This window comes from Gadus morhua, chromosome 4, assembly GCF_902167405.1.
Source record: "Gadus morhua chromosome 4, gadMor3.0, whole genome shotgun sequence".
Lineage (NCBI taxonomy): Eukaryota > Metazoa > Chordata > Actinopteri > Gadiformes > Gadidae > Gadus > Gadus morhua.
This window is the reverse complement of record NC_044051.1, coordinates 27,478,286-27,501,034: the sequence shown is the minus strand read 5'-3', so window position 1 is coordinate 27,501,034 and position 22,749 is coordinate 27,478,286. Positions and strand designations below refer to the sequence as shown.

Here is a 22,749-nt window from a genome sequence, read left to right as displayed (position 1 = left end):
TGGCTATTGCAAGACCAAGCTCAATCGTAGATTACACGTTGGTCTGGGGAAGCTGCTGTCATTTTCTTCAGCAGAAGAGGCGTGATCAACGGGCCTAGTTCAACTGACTCTGTACGCGATTGGCCCCTTGTCGTCGCTTCCCTGTCGTCATTGTGTTAAAGAAGCCAATAGCGCGCCAAGGGGAAAAGCCAGCTTGGTGATTGGCTCCTGCAAAAACATATCGGAAGCAGAAAGAAATTAATTGCGCTTCTCCAGACCCTTGTGCAGGGCGAACTCAAATCGCCGACAGGATGGGCGGTGCTACCCAGACTACTCACAGGGCTCATTTCAGCAAAACCAATTTCAGCCTCTTTCAAAAACGGTCTGATTTGTATCATAGCGCTTTAAGGCCCACCTCCCGGGTAGCCCAGTCTGCTGTGATTGGTCAGCACGCCCACTTTGTTGCGATTGGTTGAACGTTCACAAATCGAAAAAGCATGATATCACCACTTTAACCTTTTTCAGCACCAGAACCTAGTGTACTGTACTAAGACGGTCTGCCCCCTACTGGTACCACTGAGAGAAACACTCCTTTAACTCTTATAACTGAAAAATGCTACACCAGACTATAATGGAGTGTTCTGGACGTTACCCTACAGGTTGTGGTCTGCACCCTACTGGTAGCAGTGAGAAAATCAATCCTTTATGATACTTTCAAATAGGCATTTATAGAATAACCATCTTCCAAACTTGAAAATAATGACGATCCAAATGTGGGTATGCAAAAGCACCAGTTCAGTGTTGTTTCTCATATGCTTGGGAGTGAATGAAACAGTGTTAAGGGATAAAATAAGACTGCAAATCCCTGGTGTTATACACCAGGAAGAAGGGCTGATCTGAACACATAATAGCGTTGGGGGGACTCACCAGTCCTGAGTGTGTTCTGCTTGTGATTCCCTCCAGGAAAACCCAGCACAGTTCTCTGGATCAGAGCTCGCCCCCCCAGACGGGCCTGTCCCCATACAACCACCCCGTCCTGGGGGTGTACAACCCCCGAGACGACTTCCCCCTGCGCAAGACCGGTAGGCTGCGGGGACCCAACTCACACAAATACACACACATACTCACGCACAATCACACATGCACACACACAGATGCAATACGACAAACACACACAGATGCACACAAACAAACACATACACACACAGACACAGATGCACGTAAACACAAACATAGACACAAAAAGATACACATAAACACTAACACACAAACTCACACAGATGCACATAAACACATCCACACACACACAAACACAAGCACACAAACACACAGATGCCTGTAAACATTAACACACACGTTCAGATAAACACACACGTACGTAAACACTTACACATGCGTGCAAACAACACGAACGCACACATAAAGACAATCAAATATGCACACACCCACATACTTCATCCCTCACACAAACACACACACATTCACAAACCCATGCATATAACAACTAATGCACGCATGCACAGAAACAGGCACACACGCATACACACACACATGCATACGCACTTGAACACCCATGCATCTACCTTTACACACATCACATGTGACACAACACACATTAGTCTACCTGAGTCCAAATATGGTCTTGCACCAAACTCACACACACACCCACGCTTGAGTGTGGGTGTGTGTCTTTGTCTGTGTGTTTGTTTGGGAGAATTGTAGACCTCATGACCCGATTCTCTACACACCTCCTCTCAGTAGTCACATTTCCATCTAAAAGAATCTTTAGAAAGTTTGCAAAAAATAAATTAGAATTAGGTGCGTTTCCATCAAGTGGTTGGAGCAGAAAACTACGCACATTCCAGGGCTTGTCGTATCCTTTTGATAAGATCCTCTCTTAGGTCCTGATATATAGTGGAATTGCGTTGTTTTCCATCTAAAATAGCTGTTTTTTCTTTGATGAGAGCAAGGAAAAGTTTTACCTCTTCAGCGGTCCACACGTATCTATTATTCACATTGGCCATCAGTTCCATGGACGTATTTAAAGGATACATTGTTCATATTTATAATTCGAAATTTGTCGCAGCCTTTATACCACATATACTCCAGGGTCTATAGCATATAACCGCGTTTTCTGATTACAGTTTAATTAGGGGTTTAACGGCACATGTATTTGTGATTGAACCGTTTCGGTACGGGGTGCTCGGTTCGGTACGGAGGCGTACCGAACGAGTTTCCAATACGGACATATTAAGTAGAGGACCGCATGTGTGGAACATGCTGCAGCCGCAAATGCAGTTGCGCACACCGTAGCTGTGTTCGAAATCGTTCCCTATCCACTCACTCACTATTCCCTATATAGTGTTCATGATATAGTGCACTATTTAGGGAACGAACAAACGAGAATTCGGACACTACGCTTCACATTTCTAAACGTCATTTGCGTCAGTAAATGCGCCGGGTATTTGTGTGACGCAGACAGATGCCCCCACATCATGTAAACAAACCGGGCACTCACGACGAAAGCTGGAGGTTGTATTGAAGTTGAATGTTACATTTCCTTGTTTAATTAATTTTGAATGTTAAATATTCAATGTTAAATTCCAAATAAATTGTTGACATTTCTCAACGAAAGCCGGAGACTCCATCATTAAATGTATTCGTTTTCGCGGTTATGCAGCTTCTTCTTCTCCTCCGGAAACACGACCGCATTGCATTGTGGTATACGGGAGTAACATGTAGGGTACATCGTGTGTACACTCAAATTTTGGGTTAGGGTTAGTTTCAAGCAACAACTTGAAACTGTTTTATGTTGCAATTGTTAAATTTTGCACATGGAGAAAATATATTTTTTAAAGAAACAGTCTGAGCCAATGTTATTTATTTTTATTTCTACATTTCAGAAACTTGTATTTATATTTTTGAGCCGAATTCTAGCTTTGTATTGTCTAATGTTCCTATTGTTAAAAGCACAAAAGTGTGTTATGAACAACTTAGCACATTTATATTTTGCAATTTGTTTTCTTAATGTACCTAAAATGAACTGAACCGTGACCTCAAAACCGAGGTACGTACCGAACCGAGATTTTTGTGTACCGTTACACCCCTAAGTTTAACGGATTTTCCACAATGTACCAGCTCTCTGAAGGCTGGACTGACAATTTGACTGGAATTACTAGGTGTCCATATATCAGGGATTAATGGACACGGTATAATTAACGGATATGCAAGCATAGACATCCTATATCATATATATATGATATAGGATGTCTATGTATACAAACGCTTAAAAAAATATATATATTGATGCTACAAGTTGATGTTGGCAGGGTTGCTATGGCCGGTCGTTATGCGGAAATCGAAAGGACGTTGTCAGTCCTGTGTGTTCAATGTTCGCTACGTCGCAGCTGTTTTGAAAAGTGTGTTTCCATCTCCCTTTTTTGCGCATATACTCTCTTTCGCATTTCTCAAAACCCACCTCAAGCGAGCGGATAAACTTTTTTGCGAATTAGAGAATTTTTATGCAAATGTTGGTGTTTCCATCACCGTTTACTGATTAGATACTTCAAAATTCACATAAAATCAGGGTGATGGAAACCCAGCTAGTCTCTCTCTCTCTCTCTCTCTCTCTCTCCTCTCTCTCTCTCTCTATCTCTCTCTCTCTCTCTCAATGCAATGCACACACACACACACACACACACACACACACACACACACACACACACGCACACGCACACGCACACGCACACACTCAAACACAAACATACATTTGTTGTGTTGCTCTTTTCAAATGAAGCCCCCCTCCTCTCCCTCTATAGTGGGCCCTTGTTTGGATTTATCCCCCCCCCCCCCCCCCACACACACACACTTTATGCAGATATACTTCAACACAGTCTAGTTTGATGTTCCTTCATAGTTTATGGCCCATGGTCACCTAGCAGCCATCTGGGTTCCAGAGGCCGGCCGGGTGGTGGGGAGGGAAGGCATAATTCCAGAGGCATGTTGGTCTGCGCCTGCAGGTTCCAGACGAATTGCAGCATGCAATTAGTCCACCCCGTATCCCTGAACGTGATTGGTGAGAGAGGAGAGCAGAGAGAGAGGTCATGTTTCCCGAAGCTCCGCTAGGCATTGGAAAAAACTACTTAATTCATCGTCCAGATCTACTTTATCTTATTTTATTTTCCTGACAGTATATAGTTTGTTTCCGTTGTCCTCAATCGCTCGATTCAACAATACATTTTGGCACTTTTTACTCCCGGATCAGAGCGCAGAAAAAACCTTGGACTTTCCTATCGCCAACATGCCTCTGTATTCGGATATCTCAGGCACGGAGACTGGGAAATGCACAGACTGCGCCAAACTGAAACAGACATTGGCTTCAATTGAAACGAGACTAGCAGCAGTAGAAAAATGCAAAGGACTATCACAGGATACAGTGCCGATGGGTGAGTTTGCTGAGCTCACTCAGATACAGCAAGATGATCAAAGCTACACTGTATCCTTCCCGAAGCTGGACAAGAGAGAGACAGTTCCAGCTGCGTCTCACTGGTTCAGAGTCGGCGCTAAGCCAAAGCAACATACCAAAGTGAATCAACAAGTTCACTCAACACCAAATGCTAAGCTACCCAAAGCTAAAGTTACATGTATCAGCCGGATTAGCCCGTCACTCAAATCAACCCTGCCACTGAAGAACCGGTTCCTGCCACTTCAAGAGTCCACGAACGCGCCTGCCACCGATGCACCCCTGAGCCCCGAGATGCGTCCGGACGGACAGTGCGGACAGAGACGGAACAACCAGTCGCCACGGAGGCGAGCTGCGCATGCCTCGGCCACCTGTGCACCCCTGACCCCTGAAATGTGTCCGGACAGAGATGGAACAACCAGTCGCCACGGAGGCGGGCTGCGCATGTGTCTGCCACCGTCCAACAAGGGCCCATCTCAGAGAAAGCAGATGAACCAGACACTCTGATTATAGGAGACTCAACTATCAAGGATATAACCGGTAAGAAGATCAAAACATGCTTCTTCCCATATGGAATGGTTAGTGATATCAACCATAAACTAGCCAAAATCATATTGGAAAACCCCAAAATCCCACAGATTATTGTGCATGCAGGATTTAATGATATTCAAAGAGAACAGTCAGAAGTTCTGAAGAGGGATTACACTGATCTATTGGATACACTGGACAAAATACACATCAAGTCTTCCATCAGTGGACCCATACCAACAGTTGACAGGGGAATAAACAGATTCAGTCGTCTACTTGCACTGAATATATGGCTTTCCAGAGTCTGCAATGAAAGAGGAACAGACTTTATTGACAATTTCAACTTATTCTGGGGGCGCAAATATCTTTTCAGAGCAGATGGCCTACACCCAAACAGGTTAGGCTCAAAACTGTTGAGGGACAATCTTCTCTTCTCGCTTTACGCACAGGCCACAATCTTGCCATGGTCTGACGCACAGGCCACAATCAGAGCACAGGTTGAGAAGAAGCGAGACTACAGCCTCCCCCACACAACTACTCTGCCACTATCTGACACACAGATAGCAGACAGCCCACAGACCTTGAAGAGAGACAACAGCCCGCCCGACGCCATCAACACTGTGCCCTCCCCCATCGCTGATGCTGGCTTGGCGAGGAACGGCCACCCCCCTCCTCTGCATTCCCCCATCGACGATGACCTCCAGCCTCATCTCTCCCATAGCCACAACAACAACTCCAGCTCCAATGACTCCCTTTGCGATTTTCCAGCCGAATTTAAGAAACTGGAATATGCTGGCATCAAACTTGCATCTGTGTCAATGATAGCATCGCCACGTCATGGCCGCAGGCTGCTAACACCCAGGAGGATGGCGCCCCACCCCCACCACCGTACTGATAGTAGTCCTGACAGATGTTATTTGGTGATTTTCCATCGTTCGAATACCTTAGTGCTGTATTGAAATGCTCCCCCAGAGTTCTCCTATTAATTAATTACAGGCCACCCAGATATTCTGCAAATTTTTTCGATGACTTCACAGAATTATTGTTTAGCATCTCCACAGAATTTGACTGTCTAGTTATAACTGGTGACTTCAATTTTCATACTGATGATTTGAATGACAAGTGTGCAAATTTTTTTTTTACCATTTTGGACACATTTGAACTGTCTCAACATGTGAAAGAGGCTACTCATTGTAAGGGGCACACTCTAGACCTGGTTATCACAAAGGGCCTCAATGTTTCTGATCTCTCTGTGACTGATCCTTCCTTGTCTGACCACTTTTGTGTTTTCTTTAACATATCTTTTATTCCCGACATACAGACAAAATCAAACACTGTCAAAAAACGGTATATCAATGAAGATTCTAATGTACTTTTTAAAAAGGCCATCTCCTTGCTACCACCTCTAAACCATGTTCTGCTGATGATCTTGTAGAAAACTTTAATTTGAAAATTTTGAAAGTCATAGATGTCATTGCACCTTATAAGGTTAAACGATTTCTGGAAAGCAAAAGGCACCCTGGAGAAAAGCTGCTTCTGTAACAGCACAGAAAAAAGAATGCAGGAAGGTTGAACGCATCTGGCGTAAAACAAAACTTCATATTCACCATGATATCTATAAAGAGAGCCTCCGTGCCTACAATTTAGACTTAAAAAATGCTAGAGAAACATTTTTCTCCAATATCATTAAAACCAACACTAATAATGCAAAAACCCTATTTGCAACTGTTGACAGACTGACCAACCCCTCAACAGAAATTCCACCTGATCTCCATTCCACGCAGAAATGCAATGAGTTTGCAGCTTTTTATATTGATAAAATTGAAGGTATCAGACGCGCCATCAATATCTCCACGTCAAACAAAAATGTTGGACTACCACCCTGTTCAGGCAAAAATTACGTTGCAAGGATGGCATGCTTTGATGTTATAGACTCTCAAAATCTTGTGGAAACTGTGACACAACTAAAGCCATCCACCTGTTGCCTTGATACTATACCTAGTTAACAACTCTCTCCAGTCAGGCAAGTTCCCAAAAGCTTTGAAAACTGCAGTTATTAAACCCCTTTTAAAAAAGCGGAGCCTAGATGCCTTTATTATTAACAACTACAGACCAATATCAAATCTACCCTTCATAAGTAAAATCATTGAGAAAGTTGTCCTCCAGCAACTAAATCACTTCCTGGCATCAACTGGTTGCTATGACACCTTCCAATCAGGATTTCGACCCCTGCACAGCACTGAGACCTCCCTTATTAAAGTTGTAAACGACATCCGTCTTAACACAGACTCTGGCAAAACCTCAATACTAATGCTACTTGACCTCAGTGCTGCATTCGACACTGTGTAGACCATACATTACTTCTGGAAAGGTTAGAAAACTGGGTGGGGCTTTCAGGCACTGTCTTAAATTGGTTCAGGTCCTACCTACAAAATAGGAACTACTTTGTTTCCATTGGCGACTTTGTATCAGAATCAACCAACGTGACATGTGGAGTCCCACAAGGTTCGATCTTAGGACTCTCTTTATTCAACATCTACATGCTCCCACTAGGGCAAATCATGCAAAATAACAATATTGACCATCATTGCTATGCTGATGACACGCAAATCTATGTATCGCTATCACCAAATGACTATCGGCCCATAGATCTGCTGTGCCAGTGCATTGAGCAAGTGAAGGAATGGATGTGCCGAAATTTCCTTCAACTAAATGAGGACAAAACAGAGATAATTGTATTTGGTTCTAAAACGGAAAGGCTTAAAGTAACCCAACACCTTCACTCTCTGTCCCTGAAAACCTCAATCAAAGCCAGAAATCTAGGGGTTATCATGGATTCAGATTTACATTTTGACAGTCACATCAAATCAGTTACAAAATCGGCATATTATCACCTTCAAAATGTAGCAAGACTTAGAGGGCTCATGTCCACCGAAGACTTACAAAAACTTGTACGTGCCTTTATCACTAGTAAGCTTGATTACTGCAATGGTCTCCTCACAGGTCTCCCAAAACAAACTCTGAGGAAGCTTCAGCTTGTTCAAAATGCTGCTGCTAGAGTTCTAACAAAGACCAAAAAATTTGATCATATTACACCAATTCTGAAATCGTAACATTGGCTTCCTGTAGGTCAGAGAATTGATTTTAAAATCATGTTGCTAACCTATAAATCCCTACATGGTTTAGGCCCAAAATATTTAACTGATATGCTTCCACTACATCAGCCTTCTAGACCACTAAGATCCTCTGAGACCAATCTGTTAATTATCCCCAGAGTAAACACAAAACATGGGAAAGCAGGATTTAGTTACTATGCAACAAATAGCTGGAATAAACTCCCAGAGGATTTAAGACTTGCCCCAACTCTGAGCACCTTTAAAACAAGACTGAAGACTTTTATGTTTGCTATAGCTTTCTGCTAAAATCTTAAATACATTGCACTTTCTAAAAAGCTTTTTTAACTGTGCCTTTATTTTCTATTTTAATACTAAAATGCCTTTTTCTATTTTACCCATTTCTTTGCATATGTTTTTCTTTTACTTATCTATTATTTTATTTTATTGTATGACAATGTTTATATGTGAAGCACTTTGAGTCTGCCTTGTGTATGAAAAGTGCTATATAAATAAAGTTGCCTTGCCTTGCCTTGGTGACATGATGAGCAGACGGATCCCAGCTGTCAGTTAATGAGAGTTGGGGTTTATTTTTGTATCGCTCGCAAGAAGTGTGTGTGTGCAAAAGTAATGTAGCATGTGCAAGTGGTGTGGTTTGTGTGGCACCCATGTTTTGAGTGTATAAAAGTGTTAAAAGTGTGCGATGACCTCATGACCATGTGCTTTGGAGAACAATAAAGCCAATTGTTTCACATCAGGCAGCTTGCAGGGGTTTACCAAACATATCACTCTGTGTGTCATAATAAATAAAAGCAGGATCATCAGGCACAGTGAACCATAGCCAGCCTTGATTATTGGCATAATTCTAGTATATTGAATATCAACAGACCATGAAAACCTTAAAAATGCTGATCACAAAAAAGTACCACATTGACTCGCTGTAGTGGAACATAGTTGTTTAGTGTCAGGATCAGACACTGATCGATGAATAAGCCCAAAAATAATATACTAGTGAAAACAAAATAGAAAAATGTAAATGTGAGCATTTACATTTAGGTCATTTAGCAGACGCTTTTATCCAAAAGGGCTTGCAATAAGTACATTTCTCAGAAGAAAGACAATACAATATCGCTTTCGGTACAGTAAGGATTTTCATAGAATCAAGTGCCAAGCACTAACAATCACTAGGTTAACCCATTCCCCGTACACAGCAACGGTAGTTAGGATAAGATGCTACAAAACTAAGTACGGTACTATTTATTTATTTATTTTTCCACAATGTCTTGTTTGTTTTTTTTGTTTTTTTTTGAACGATTTATTATGACTATATGCTCTGTAAGGTGACCTTGGGTGTCTTGAAAGGCGCCTCTAAATTAGATGTATTATTGGGTGTCAAGCAACTACGTTGCGAGACAACCTATTGTTTTGTATTATTATTTACCTGCAATGGGAGTCAATGGCAGCCCATAGAACCGCTTGGCGAAAAGTTGTGAAATTTGGCACACTGGTTCAAGACAGCCCCATTAACCCATTAACCCATTAACCCAATCTCAGGTTGCTAGCCCAACAGCTCTAGCGCCACCAACAGGTCAAAGTTGGACCTGCATTCATGTTCATAACTTTCGACCTATTCGACCAATATTCACAAACCAGGTATCGTTGGATTCCTTGAACCAAGCCCAGTTCAACACACCCTATGACGTCATTGCGCCATGACGTATATTTCCGCCATCTTGGTTTATGTCAAAAACCTTCAAAGTGCTACTTCTATCACAAATCTTGTCCAATCAACTCGAAACTTGGCACACATGATCTTCCGGCCATGTTTGATAAAAAACATTGAATAGATTTTTCAAATTCAAAACCGTTTGCCCGCTAAAGCCAATCAAATTTGCCGGATCAAACCGGATGTAGGCCCATATCTCAACAGCCCTTTGACATATCATAACCAACCTTGGTATATAGACCCAAGCCCCCATAAAGCTGACACTGAATGAATTTGGTGACCTTTGACCTCTAGGGGGCGCTGTTATTAATGTCGATGTGTTTTGACTCCTCCCTCTTCACATTAGTACATTTAAAACTTATTTTCAATGTCTGGTGATACTATCAGACCTCCCCGTATAGCTAGTATATTATTTTTTGGAGAAATATCCGCGGCAGCTAATGATATTCGACCGCGAAGCCGCCAAACCGGAAACACGGTAATATCTCAGCATCCCTTGGACAAATCATAACCAAACTTGATACATAGACCCATAACATCATTATGGGGACACTCAATGAATTTGGTGACCATTGACCTCTAGGGGGCGCTATAATTAATGAAGACGTGTTTTAACTCCTCTCTCTTCACATGAGTACATTTCAAACTTATTTTCAATGTTTAATGATACTGTCAGACCTCCCCATATATCTTGTAAATTATTTTGTTGATATTGTTCCGAATACCCCTATGTATTTGTGACATTCGTTCTGTCAGGCAGACTGCATTGCGCCCTTACCTCTAGGTGGGGTCCTTTTCCCATTTACTCATCCCACCGGCTGTCGGTGTTGCCGATTTCCGAGGCGGTCGTCATGTAGCCCCCTGGCCGATTGCGTCCATCCGGCAGAATTAGCCTACCGAGTCCGATTATGCTTGACACCCACATTGCTGCTCGCAGCTATATTTAGGGGTCCAAGCCAACAGGTTGGATCCCTATTGTTTTTGTAAGGATTTTTAGGGGTCCAAGCCAACAGGTTGGATCCCTATTGTTTTTGTAAGGATTTTTAGGGGTCCAAGCCAACAGGTTGGATCCCTATTGTTTTTGTAAGGATTTTTCCTATTATTAGGGGTCCAAGCCAACAGGTTGGATCCCTATTGTTTTTAGGGGTCCAAGCCAACAGGTTGGATCCCTATTGTTTTTGTAAGGATTTTTAGGGGTCCAAGCCAACAGGTTGGATCCCTATTGTTTTTGTAAGGATTATTTTTCTTACCTCCCTAAAAGTGGTACCACAGCCCAAACCGTAAATGGTGCACACACGCCAATTGCATGACTAGATCCAGATCCGTGTAGACTACGTAGACGACAAAATCCAGACCTGCCGGCCACTAGGTGGCGCTATAACAAGAAAATCGCGTTTGGGGCTATAACTCCTTCCCTACTCCTCCCACATTTCTTGACCAATCGACACCAAACGTTGCACACGACATCTTCAGACGCACACGCAAAGGAATCGTCGGACAGTTTTTTGATCCGACCTTCGACGACGAAACGGTAGCGTTTTGAAAATTGGTTTATGAGCTAAATTAGACGTGGAAAATCAAAAATCCAAAGAAATCCAAAATTAGACATCGGAACGAGTCCAAATTGTACACACATGTTGGTGCTAACCTTAATGTCGTACGATAAAAATTTCGGAAAATTTCGCCATAAGGGGGCGCAATAAACAAGGAAATTGTATATCTTCTAATTTGCCAGAGGAATGTTCTTCAAACTCGAGGGAAACCATCAAGGGGCAAACCCGAGTCTAGATAAAAAATATGGCCAAGAATTATTAATGTTGACGGGAGTTATTTGGAAAAAGAAAATTGTCTTTGGAAAAATTCGCCACAAGGGGTCGCAAAAAAACGACTAAATAATATATCTCCTAACTGGCCAATGGAATGTTCTGAAAACGCGTTTGGGGCTATAACTCCCACACCGAACCTCCCACATTCAAAAACTTGTATCCACATATTCACTGGAGTCTGCTGCATCTTTTGGCATAGGCCACGCCCATTTGCGTCTATAATTTTTTTTTCGCAAAATCGCGAAAACCGCAAAACTGCCTTTTCCATACTCCTCCCACATTTCTTGACCAATTGACACAAAACTTTGCACACGACATCTTAAGACGCACACGAAAATAAATAATTGAAAAAAAAATTGATCCGACCTTCGACGACGAAACGGTAGCGTTTTGAATATATGTTTATTAGCTACGTTTTACGTTGAAACGCAAAAATTCAACAAAATCCAAAATTAGACATCGGATCAAGTCCAAATTTTTGACACATGTCGATGCTCCCCTTAATGGCATTCGATAAAAAATTCGGAAAATATCGCCATAAGGGGGCGCAATAAACAAGGAAATTGTATATCTTCTAATTTGCCAGAGGAATGTTCTTCAAACTCAAGGGAAACCATCAAGGGGCAAACCCGAGTCTAGATAAAAAATATGGCCAAGAATTATTAATGTTGGCGGGAGTTATTTGGAAAAAGAAAATTGTCTTTGGAAAAATTCGCCACAAGGGGGCGCAAAAAAACGACGAAATAATATATCTCCTAACTGGCCAATGGAATGTTCTGAAAACGCGTTTTGGGCTATAACTCCCACAACGAACCTCCCACAGTCAAAACCTTTATATCCACAGATTCACTGGAGTCAGTTGCATCTTTTGGCACACGCCGTTTCTCAATTTTTGAACATATGCTTCGCGTTGTGCCGGCGAAATGCACATTTCTTGGACCCCTGCTATCCCCCCTAAAAGTGCGACCACAGCCCAAACCGTAAATGGTGCCGACACGCCAATTGCAAGACTAGATCCAGATCTGTTCGGACTAAGCAGACGACAAAATCCACACCTGCCGGTCCCTAGGTGGCGCTATACCAAGGAATACGCGTTTGGGGCTATAACTCCCACACCGAACCTCCCACATTCAAAACCTTATACACACAGATTCACTGGAGTCTGCTGCATCTTTTGGCATAGGCCACGCCAATTTGCGTCCATAATTTTTTTTCACAAAATCGCGAAAACCGCAAAACTGTATTTTCGCTACTCCTCCCACATTCCTTGACCGATCGTCACCAAACTTTGCACACGACGTCTTCAGACTCACACAAAAAGAATTCAGGAACAGATTTTTGATCCGACCTTCGACGACGAAACGGTAGCGTTTTGAATATTTGTTTATTAGCTACGTTTTAAGTCGAAAATCAAAAATCCAGAAAAAAAACAAAATTAGACATCGGATCGAGTCCAAATTTTACACACATGTTGGTGCTAACCTTAGCGGCGTTCGATAAAAAAGGGTTAGGGTTAGGGCTAGGGTTAGGGTTCGGATAATTACGCTCAGGGGGCGCAATAAACAAGGAAATTGTATATCTTCTAATTGGCCCAAGGAATGTTCTTCAAACTATAAGGAAACCATCAAGGGGCAAACCCGAGTCTGCATAAAAAATATGGCCAAGAATTATTAATGTGGGCGGGAGTTATTTGGCAAAGGAAAATTGACTTTGGAAAAAACGACGAAATAATATATCTCCTAATTGGCCAATGGAATGTTCTGAAAACGCTATAACTCCCACACCGAAGATCCCACAGTCAAAAACGTTATACGCACAGATTCACTGGAGTCAGCTGCATCTTTTGGCATAGGCCAGGCCCATTTGCGTCAGTATTTTCTTTATGCAAAATCGCGAAAACTGCTAAACTGACTTTTCGCTACTCCTCCCACATTTCTTGCCCAATTGACACCAAACTTTGCACACGACATCTTCAGACGCACACAACAAGAAATCAGCAAAACTATTTTGATCCGACCATCGTTGACGAAACGGTAGCGTTTTAAATATATGTTTCACGTTGCAAATCAGTAAAAACTATTTTGATCCAACCGTCGACAACTAAACGGTAGCGGAAAATGCGTTTGGGGCCGAAACTCCCACACCGAACCTCCCACAGTCAAAACCTTTATATCCACAGGTTGTTCACGGTAGCGTTTTGAATACTTGCTTCGCGTTGTGCCGGCGAAATGCACATTTCTTGTTATACTACCTCCCCGTGAAAGTGGAACCACAGCCCAAACAGTAAATGGTGCACACGCGCCAATTGCATGACTAGATCCGGAATCGGCACCGCTACTCAGATAACAAAATCCAGACACGCCGGTCCCTAGGTGGCGCTATACCAAGGAATACGCGTTTGGGGCTATAACTCCCACAGTTAAAATCTTGTACCCACATATTCACTGGAGTCTGCTGCATCTTTTGACATAGGCCACGCCCATTTGCGTCAATAATTTTTTTCCGCAAAATCGTGAAAACCGCAAAACAGTTTTTTCCCTACTCCTCCCACATTTCTTGACCAATAGACACCAAACTTTGCACACGACATCGTCAGACAAACACGAAAAGAAATCAAGGAACACTTTTTTGATCCGACCTTCGATTACGAAACGGTAGCGTTTTGAATATTTGTTTATTAGCTACGTTTTACGTCGAAACGCAAAAATTCAAAAAATACCAAAATTAGACATCGGATCAAGTCCAAATTTTAGAGGCATGTCGGTGCTACCCTTAATGGCGTTCAATAAAGAATTTGGAATATTTTGCCATTAGGGGGCGCAATAAACGAGGAAATTGTATATCTTCTAATTGGCCCAAAGAATGTTCTTCAAACTATAAGGGAACCATCAAGGGGCAAACCCGAGTCTATATAAAAAATATGGCCAAGAATTATTAATGTGGGCGGGAGTTATTTGGCAAAGGAAAATTGTCTTTGGAAAATTTCGCCACAAGGGGGCGCAAATAAACGACGAAATAATATATCTCCTAACTGGCCAATGGAATGTTCTGAAAACGCGTTTTGGGCTATAACTCCCACACCGAGGCTCCCACAGTCAAAACCTTTATATCCACAGATTCACTGGAGTCAGTTGCATCTTTTGGCAAGCCCATTTGTTTTGAACACATGCTTCGCGTTGTGCCGGCGAAATGCACATTTCTTGGACCCCTGCATAACTGCTTGCAGTTCTAGTTATTATTATTATTATAACTAAGTATGACATACAATAAGTGCATACATTAAGCGCCAAGACGTACAACATACAATAAGAGATGCTGATGGTTCACCATGAATTCTCCATCGTGTTACAGCTGTGATACTGTTGCATAACGGTTATAATGAAATGGGGACGGTCTACCAAAGCAGTTGTGGTGTGACTCGTGTGAGAAGCCAAGCAGCGAGCTGAGAGAGGACTTTCTTTACAAAACGCTCCCATTGTGTCCCCCCCGATCCCCCACAGTATGCTCCACACGTGATATGTTAATGAGGAGGCTAGCCACGATGCTAATTGGTCCAACCGGCGGCGGCGGCACAACAAGCCTTCTGATTGGCTCACACATTGTAAACACTAGCCTCGGCTCCAATGGCACGAGCCAGGAAAGAAAAGACCAGACAACGAGACGATGTTGTGTCTGCTCCCGTCCCGGGACACACTGTGCGTGGCACGTATCGCTGGGTGGCAGCGGGGTGACCCACACCGCACCACGCAGGGCTGCTGGGCCTTTTGTTCGCTTGTCTGGCTGCTGAACCCTCAGCCAGTGATATGAGGAGAACGGCACAAAAACAAACAACTCTTACCTCCTCGGGGGGGTTCTCCTTGCCTGACGGCGTCCTGTGATCCTGTGATCCTGTGGTCCTGTGATCCTGTGAGGGCCAGGGTCTGAGTCGTAGCAGAAGTAGCAGAAACACGCTGTTGGTTCGGTTTTTCTCCCGATAGACGAGAACTAAAAGTGTGTTTTGCTTGGGATACTGAGAGCGGTTTCAAAGCCGGGTTATTTTTATGTCTGAAACAGTTGGGAGTAGATGACATTGAACTGAACTGACAATTGTTGAACAGTGTTGCAGCCGCAGAGAGGTGGGACAGAGGTGAAAACCGATTTGGAAAAAGGACAGGCATGAATACAGTTGAATCATACAAGTCCTTCATCACACTCCAGGGAAAGTATGAGCACTCGCTGGGGGGCCGTCATGGTGGTCAAGTAGCCCTCTCTCTAAAGCTATCGGATCACTCTAGGTCAGGGGTTCTCAAAGTATTGACAGCTGAGGGCCAATTTAGGAACCCAAAATTTGACTGAGGGAGGAAGGAAAAAAGAATTGGCGGGAAACGCCGTCAGCATCCCAGTGGTGAAAAAAAACATTGCACAGTGGCCCTCTGGGAGTGAGGTCTAAATCAAGAAACCGAGGTTCATCCTTTCAAAGTAATGTACAGTCGGATTAGAACTAACAAATGTAAAAGGATTCAATTGAAAGCTAGAGAGTCGACTTTTCTCTTTATATTTATTTATTTTTGTTTAAATTAATATTGATATAATAATAAAAAAATTAAATATATTTATTTATTTATTTTTTAATAACTTACATCTGTGTAACATTGCGGGCCGCCAGGAATGTTTCTGCGGGCCGGCATTGGCCCGCGGGCCGCACTGTGAGAACCAATGCTCTCAATGGTCAACAGGAATGTTGTTAATTGAACATGAGGATTTTAATTAGGATCATTGATCCCTCTCTTGTATTGCAGTTTAATTTATCACCTCTCTCTTTCCCACAACCCTCTCTGTCTCTATCTCTCTCTTTTTTCTCTTTCTCCCCTCTCCTCTCTCTATCCAACCCACCTCCCCCTCTCCGCCCACTCTCCTCCATCTGCCTCCCTCCCCGCCCCTCATCTCTCTCTCCATCCATTTCCTCTCTCCTCCCATGCCTCCCCCACTCTCTCCTTCTCCCTTTCTTTCTCTCTCCTTCCCCATCTCTCAAACTCTCCCCCTGCACTCTCGGCTCTCTCTCTCTCTCTCAAACTCTCCCCCTGTACTCTCGTCTCTCCCCCTGCACTTTCGTCTCTCTCTCTCTCTCTCTCTCTCTCTCTCTCTCTCTCTCTCTCTCTCTCTCTCTCTCTCTCGCTCTCTCTCTCTCGCTCTCTCTCTCTCTCTCTCAGCGTCGGAGCCCAACCTGAAGCTGCGCTCCAGGCTGAAGCAGAAGGTGAGTGAGAGGCGGAGCAGCCCACTCCTACGGCGCCGCGACAGCCCCATCACCGCCGCCAAGAAACGCTCGCTGGATATGGCAGGCAAGCACACACACTCTCACGCACACATGCACACACAAGCGCACACTTGCACAAGCAAACACTCACACCTATGCTCACACACACGTACACACACATACAGGCACAGACACACACACGTACACACACACACACCAACACACACACACACTGCTGAATGCCTCTTACTTTCATTGAGTATTTATAATGTACTAGAATCTGAGAGCCTTCGGATCTTTTCTTTTGCATTTTGTAATGACTTCAGTTCAGAACTGTGTGGGTGTGTGTCTCTGTATGTCTATCTTTGTGTGTGTGTGTGTGTTTCTGTGCGTTTTTACGTGTGTCTGTGTGTGTGTTTGTGTGTGTGTGTGTGTGCATGCGTGTGAATGTGTGTGTGTGTGTGTGTTTGTGTGTGTGTGTGTGTGTGTATGCGTGTAAATGTGTGTGTGTGTGTCTGTGTGTTTCTACATGTGTGTCTGTGTGTGTGCGTGTGTTTGTGCATGTGTGTGTGGATGTGTGTTTCTACCTGTGTGTTTAGACTCTGTTTGTAGCAGTGCTCCCGGCTCTGGCCCCAGCTCCCCGAACAACAACAGCTCCTCTAATATCCCCAACGAGAACGGCATCGCTGTGTGCTCCAGCGCCGAGGTAACACACACACACACACACACACACACACACACACACACACACACACACACACACACACACACACACACACACACACACACACACACACTCGCCCGGCTGCACGCCAAAATGACCAAACGCACAAAAACACACACACACACACACACACACACACACACACACACACACACACACACACACACACACACACACACACACACCCCAACACACTTTGCCGATCCGGCCCCAGGAATGTCTCTATTTCTCAGGAATTACCAAACTCAGGTCCGTTCAGAGCCAAAAGAGGCATTTATTAAATGAATAACAGAAAATGCGTGTTTGCATATTTCTTACGTGTATCGGTATCGGCCGATAATTTTTTTCAGTATCGGCCTATTTTTTTTTTTTTTTTGTTGCCGTGATTTAGACAGTTCAATAAATGTAAATTTTTCTAAATTGAGACATTGTAACATTTGTTATCATCATTGTGTCATTTTTATGATGTAAATTGAGGGAGGCTTAGCCTGGAAATCCAAACCCACATCTAGAAAGCTGTAGGGTCTGGCAACGAGTAATGAATATGGCCCAACTCGAGGGGCGGCACCAACCATGCATTTGAAAATATCACTGGATAACACACATTGGATAACACTATGACCTATCAGAAGAATACAAGGGGTGACGTATCCAGACCAGTAGAGCTAACCAATAGATAAGACTCTTGCCGTATCCGGTCTGTAAAACAGCGACGCTTTTGGCCCGCCTATATTGATACATCGATGTGATTGATTAATGTTCTGGGTCAGGGGAGGCCCAGAATATATTGCTCGTTCCCAGAGTGACTCGCTGAGCAAATTCAAATTGTGTTCTCGCGAGAACTCTGGATTTCCAGGGTACTATTGGCTCCAAATATCATCTCAAGAAAATCAGTATCGGCGTATCGGTTATCGGCTAAGGCTGATGAAAAAAAATCGGTAACGGTATCGGCCCTAAAAAATCTGTGGGGTAGGCGTCAAAGTCCGAGTCCTCATTGAGTCTCCGGATGTCATTGCAGGATCTAAAAGTCCCATCGGGTTTGGGGACCAGCACGACAGGGCTAGACCTGTGCCGTGTTCCAATATCCATACTTCCATGAGTACACTTAAATGTCGTACACTATCCGTACTCACTGTGTGCTAATTTTCAGATGTCAGTGTTGTTCCAAATCGAATACTCCATGGTGCACTAACCGGAAATTACGATCATGACCGCCGCCGCGGCTCCTCCCCCACAATAAGCATTCCGCTGTGTACGGGGAACTCTTTACGCCTAGCAGCTATAATAAGCTATAAAAGCTGTAAAAACGACAAAATGACTCTATTAATGCAGGCTATGTGGAAACTGCACCGACTTTGGCTCAGCCTGGCTCCGCCCTCTTCCGCTACGTAGCTAAGATGGCCGCCGTTGAGTACGAAAAGTGTTCATCGATCCAGACTTCACGATTTAACCGTTTTGAGTACACTATCCGGGACCTTTCAGTACACTTATTTTCGTCCGAACTGAATTGGAACGCCCTACGTACTCAAACTAAGGCTAGTAGGTACGGATAGTATGGATATTGGAACACGGCACAGGCACTGCTTGACTCCTCGAAGACTCGGAGCTGGAGCATTCTGACGACCTCCTCCCGGATGGCGTTCCTACGGGCTTCTGGGACCCGGTAGGTGGGGACGCGCACCGTGACCGCTGGCGCCGCCTTGATGTCTTGTTGTGCGACCCTGGTCCTCCTGGGTACTTCTGAAAAGACATCCTGGTGCTATAGGATGTCTTCCTCGAGGTCTTGCTTCTGGGCTGGGCTGAGGTCTTCTCCCACGGGAACCACAGGTATGTCGCGTCGGGCGGCCAGAACCAGGGGTGTCGGTGCCGGTGGGTTAGCTCCCGTCTGCCACTGCTTCAGCAGGTTTACGTGATAGAGTTGGGTGGGTGTGAGGACCAGGTATGAGGACCTGCCGTTGGTATGAGGACCAGGACCAGGTCGCCGGGCCGAAATATGCGCAGCTGGGCTCCCCGGTTGTAGACCCGGGCTTGAGCTTGCTGGGCATGTCAGAGATGGTCCCGGACGATGGGCCAGACCTGCCATGCGGTCCCGACCTGCCATGCGGTCCCGCACCTGCTTCACGTGGTCCACCATAGTGCAATGAGGGGATGGCCGACTCTCCCATGCCTCCTTGGCGAGGTCGAGGAGTCCCCTTGGTCTTCTCCCATACAGCAGCTCAAAGGGGAAGAAACCCGTGGAGCTTCTTTACCTGGAGGAGGCTAAGCAGGTCCTTCATTAACCGTGACATGAAACAAGACCCCTGGTCTGTGAGTACCTCCCTGGTTATCCCTACCCGACTGAACAGGAGCATAAGCTCCTTAGCCACCGCCGTGGCGTCGTGGAGTGGCAGGGCTTCCGGATACCTGGTAGCTTAGTCCACTAACACTAAAATGTACCGATGACCCCGGCTGGTTTTCGGGAGAGGCCCGGCAATGTCCAGAGCTAACCGGTCGAGTGGTACTTCGATAATGGGCATGGGTATTTAAGGGTTCCGAACCAAGGGTCTCGGGGCAGCACGCTGGCAGTCGGGGCATGACTGACAGTACTGAACAACGTATTTTTTCACCCCGGGCCAATAAAAACTGTCTAAAATCCGGTCCCTGGATTTGTCCATGCCTAAGTGGGCTCCTAACAGATGTGAGTGTGCCATAAACAGCACTTTGCTGATATAAGGCTGGGTACCACCAGTTACTCGATACAGCAGACCCCCCCTGGTTCTGAAGTGACGGTGTGGCAAGCAAATAGCGACTCCCTCGCTTGGCCGTCGTGGGCGAGTACGTGACTCCAGGCGTGCTTCAAGACGTCATCCTGCAGCTGGGCACTGGCAAACTGTCCGGGTCAATCCGTTCCCCCCCCCCATTTGAAAAAAATCAGAAAACTCGGTGAGAGGGGAGCTCTCGGCTTCTCCTGGTGGGCCGGTCTGCTCGGTAGCCGTCAAGGTATCCGGAGGGTCCAGGGATGGCCCTCTGGGTCCCGCTCGGGGGGTTCCTCCCGTTGAGTGGCCTGGGGTACCCGGTGTGGTGGGGCCATCTCCCTCGGGTCCGTCGTCCTCTGCAGATGATTCTGCTGGGGTTGAGTGGACCACCCGAGCACCATAAGCGGGTCTGCCTGTTCGTCCGTGCCGTCTTGGCGGGTCCCGCGGTGGTCGGTAACCCGGTTCGGGGTTCCGCAGTTTGTGGGATATGGGGCAGTCCCTCCCAATTAATTGGCAGGGGCACGGGGAGTTGGGGCAAGATCCCGGCCCGTGCCGTAAACATCCCTCGGGGGGTCCGCACTACCACATGGCAGGTCTCGTACGTGCGGGTGTCCCCGTGCACACTGGCGACCTCGATGGGCTCCCCTCGCTTTCCCCCAGCTAGGTCGGGGCGCAGGAGGGTCACGATACTGCCGGTATCCAGGAGGGCCTGAGTGTCCTTATTCCCTACCCACACTGGGAGGGTTGGGGCCCCGGGCTTCTGATGCGCCCAACAGGTTGGGCGCATCAACACGGCCCTGACCGTCCCATCAACACGGCCCTGACTGTCCCACGTCGGCGTAGGCCAAAGGCATGGATACGTCCCTGTTTCCGGGACACTGTCGGGCAAGGTGTCTGGTCTGACCGCAGCCGAAGCACCGTCTATCCTCTCGGGGCTCCTGGGAGAGGGCCGGCGGTCTCGGTTTGGGTGATCGTGGCAAGGGATTCGGGCCTCGTTGGTCCCTTTGCGTCTCGGCAGGCCGTGAGGGGTTCCGGATGCTAAAACTCAGCTGTTGAGCCACCTGCCAGTTCTCCAGTTGCAGGACCAGCTCGTCTACCATGTCAGGGTTGTTGGTGCCAAGGGTTCTCCGGGGCCGTGTTCCAATACCCGTACTGTCCGTACTGCGTATTCAAAATTTGAGTACGCAGTACGTTCCAATTCAGATCCGGCGAAAAGAAGTATACTTCAAGGACCCGGATGCCATACTCAAAATGGGCTAATCGTGAAGTGTGGATCGAAGGACACTCTCCGTACTCAACGGCAGCCATCTTAGCTACGTAGCGGAAGAGGCGGAGCCAGGCTGAGCCAAAGTCGGCGTATTTTCCACAAAGCCTGCATTAATAGTAATTTTGTAGTTTTTTTTGCTAGGCGTAACGAGTTCACCGTTCAAAGCTGGATGTTTATTGCGGGGGAGGAGCCGCGGCGGCAGTCGTGATCGTCATTTCCGGTAAGTGCACCACAGAGTACTCGATTTGGAACAGCACTCACATCTGAAGAATTAGCGTACTCAAGTGAGTACGGATAGTGCAGATAGTGTACTTCCTTTAAGTGTACTCATGGAAGTACGGGTATTGGAACACGGCACGGGCGTCTGGCGAGAGCTGATGGACGGTATTGTCTATCAAAGCCCAGTCCAGGAGGCTGGGTCCATCACTGTCTGTGAGCCACATCCGGATCAGCCTTCCGTGTTGGAGATTTGAGGCCCCATGGCGCCTCGGATGTCAAATCGCCATTCGTGGAAGCCCTTGGCCCTGGCGGCGAAGCTATGGCCATAATATGCCAATATCGCCTATTTCAACGCTGGGTACTGACTGGCGCACTCCGGCGCCAGATCCTGGCTTGCCTGCTGTGCGGGTCCGGTGAGGGAGGGGGGCAGGATGTGGGCCCACCGGTCCTCCTGCCAGCTCTCCCGACATGCTGTCCTTTCGAAGACCTCCAGGTAGGCCTCCACGTCGTCGTCCGGGCCGAGTTTGGTGAGGCGGCTGGTCGGCGCGAAGGTCAGGGATTCACAAACTGCCTGTTGGGTGTGGCGTAGTACCGCCTCCCGGAGAAGGACGAGGCTCTCAGCGGTGTCACTCTGGATGGCGGCTGCCAGGGCTTGGTCCCGTTGCTGGCGCTGGGCGGCGGCCGCGGCAGCTGCTCCATCCGGGTTCTTCATTGGCGGGTGGGTTTGTAATCCTGAGTAGTCCGTAGCCTGGTCAGAGTGCCTGCATTCTCCACCATATGTGGCGACCCGACCCCAGGAATGTCTCTCTTTCCCAGGTCCGTTCAAAGCCAAAAGAGGCATTTATTAAATGAATAACAGAAAACGTGTGGGTCGGTGCCCATAGCGGGATAAACGAAAATAATACAAATGGCTCCGTGAGCCATGGTAATGTCAATG

At 45.9% G+C, this 22,749-nt stretch overlaps 1 protein-coding gene across 1 annotated transcript in view; it reads left to right on the top strand.

The window, feature by feature from the left end:
• The window catches only part of LOC115541792 (histone deacetylase 4-like), a 165,447-nt gene that overhangs the window by 78,093 nt on the left and 64,605 nt on the right, over positions 1–22,749 (top strand). The window contains 3 exon segments of the mRNA XM_030353632.1: positions 943–1,061; positions 16,824–16,952; positions 17,467–17,573. Coding sequence (XP_030209492.1) covers positions 943–1,061; positions 16,824–16,952; positions 17,467–17,573 — 355 coding nt within the window.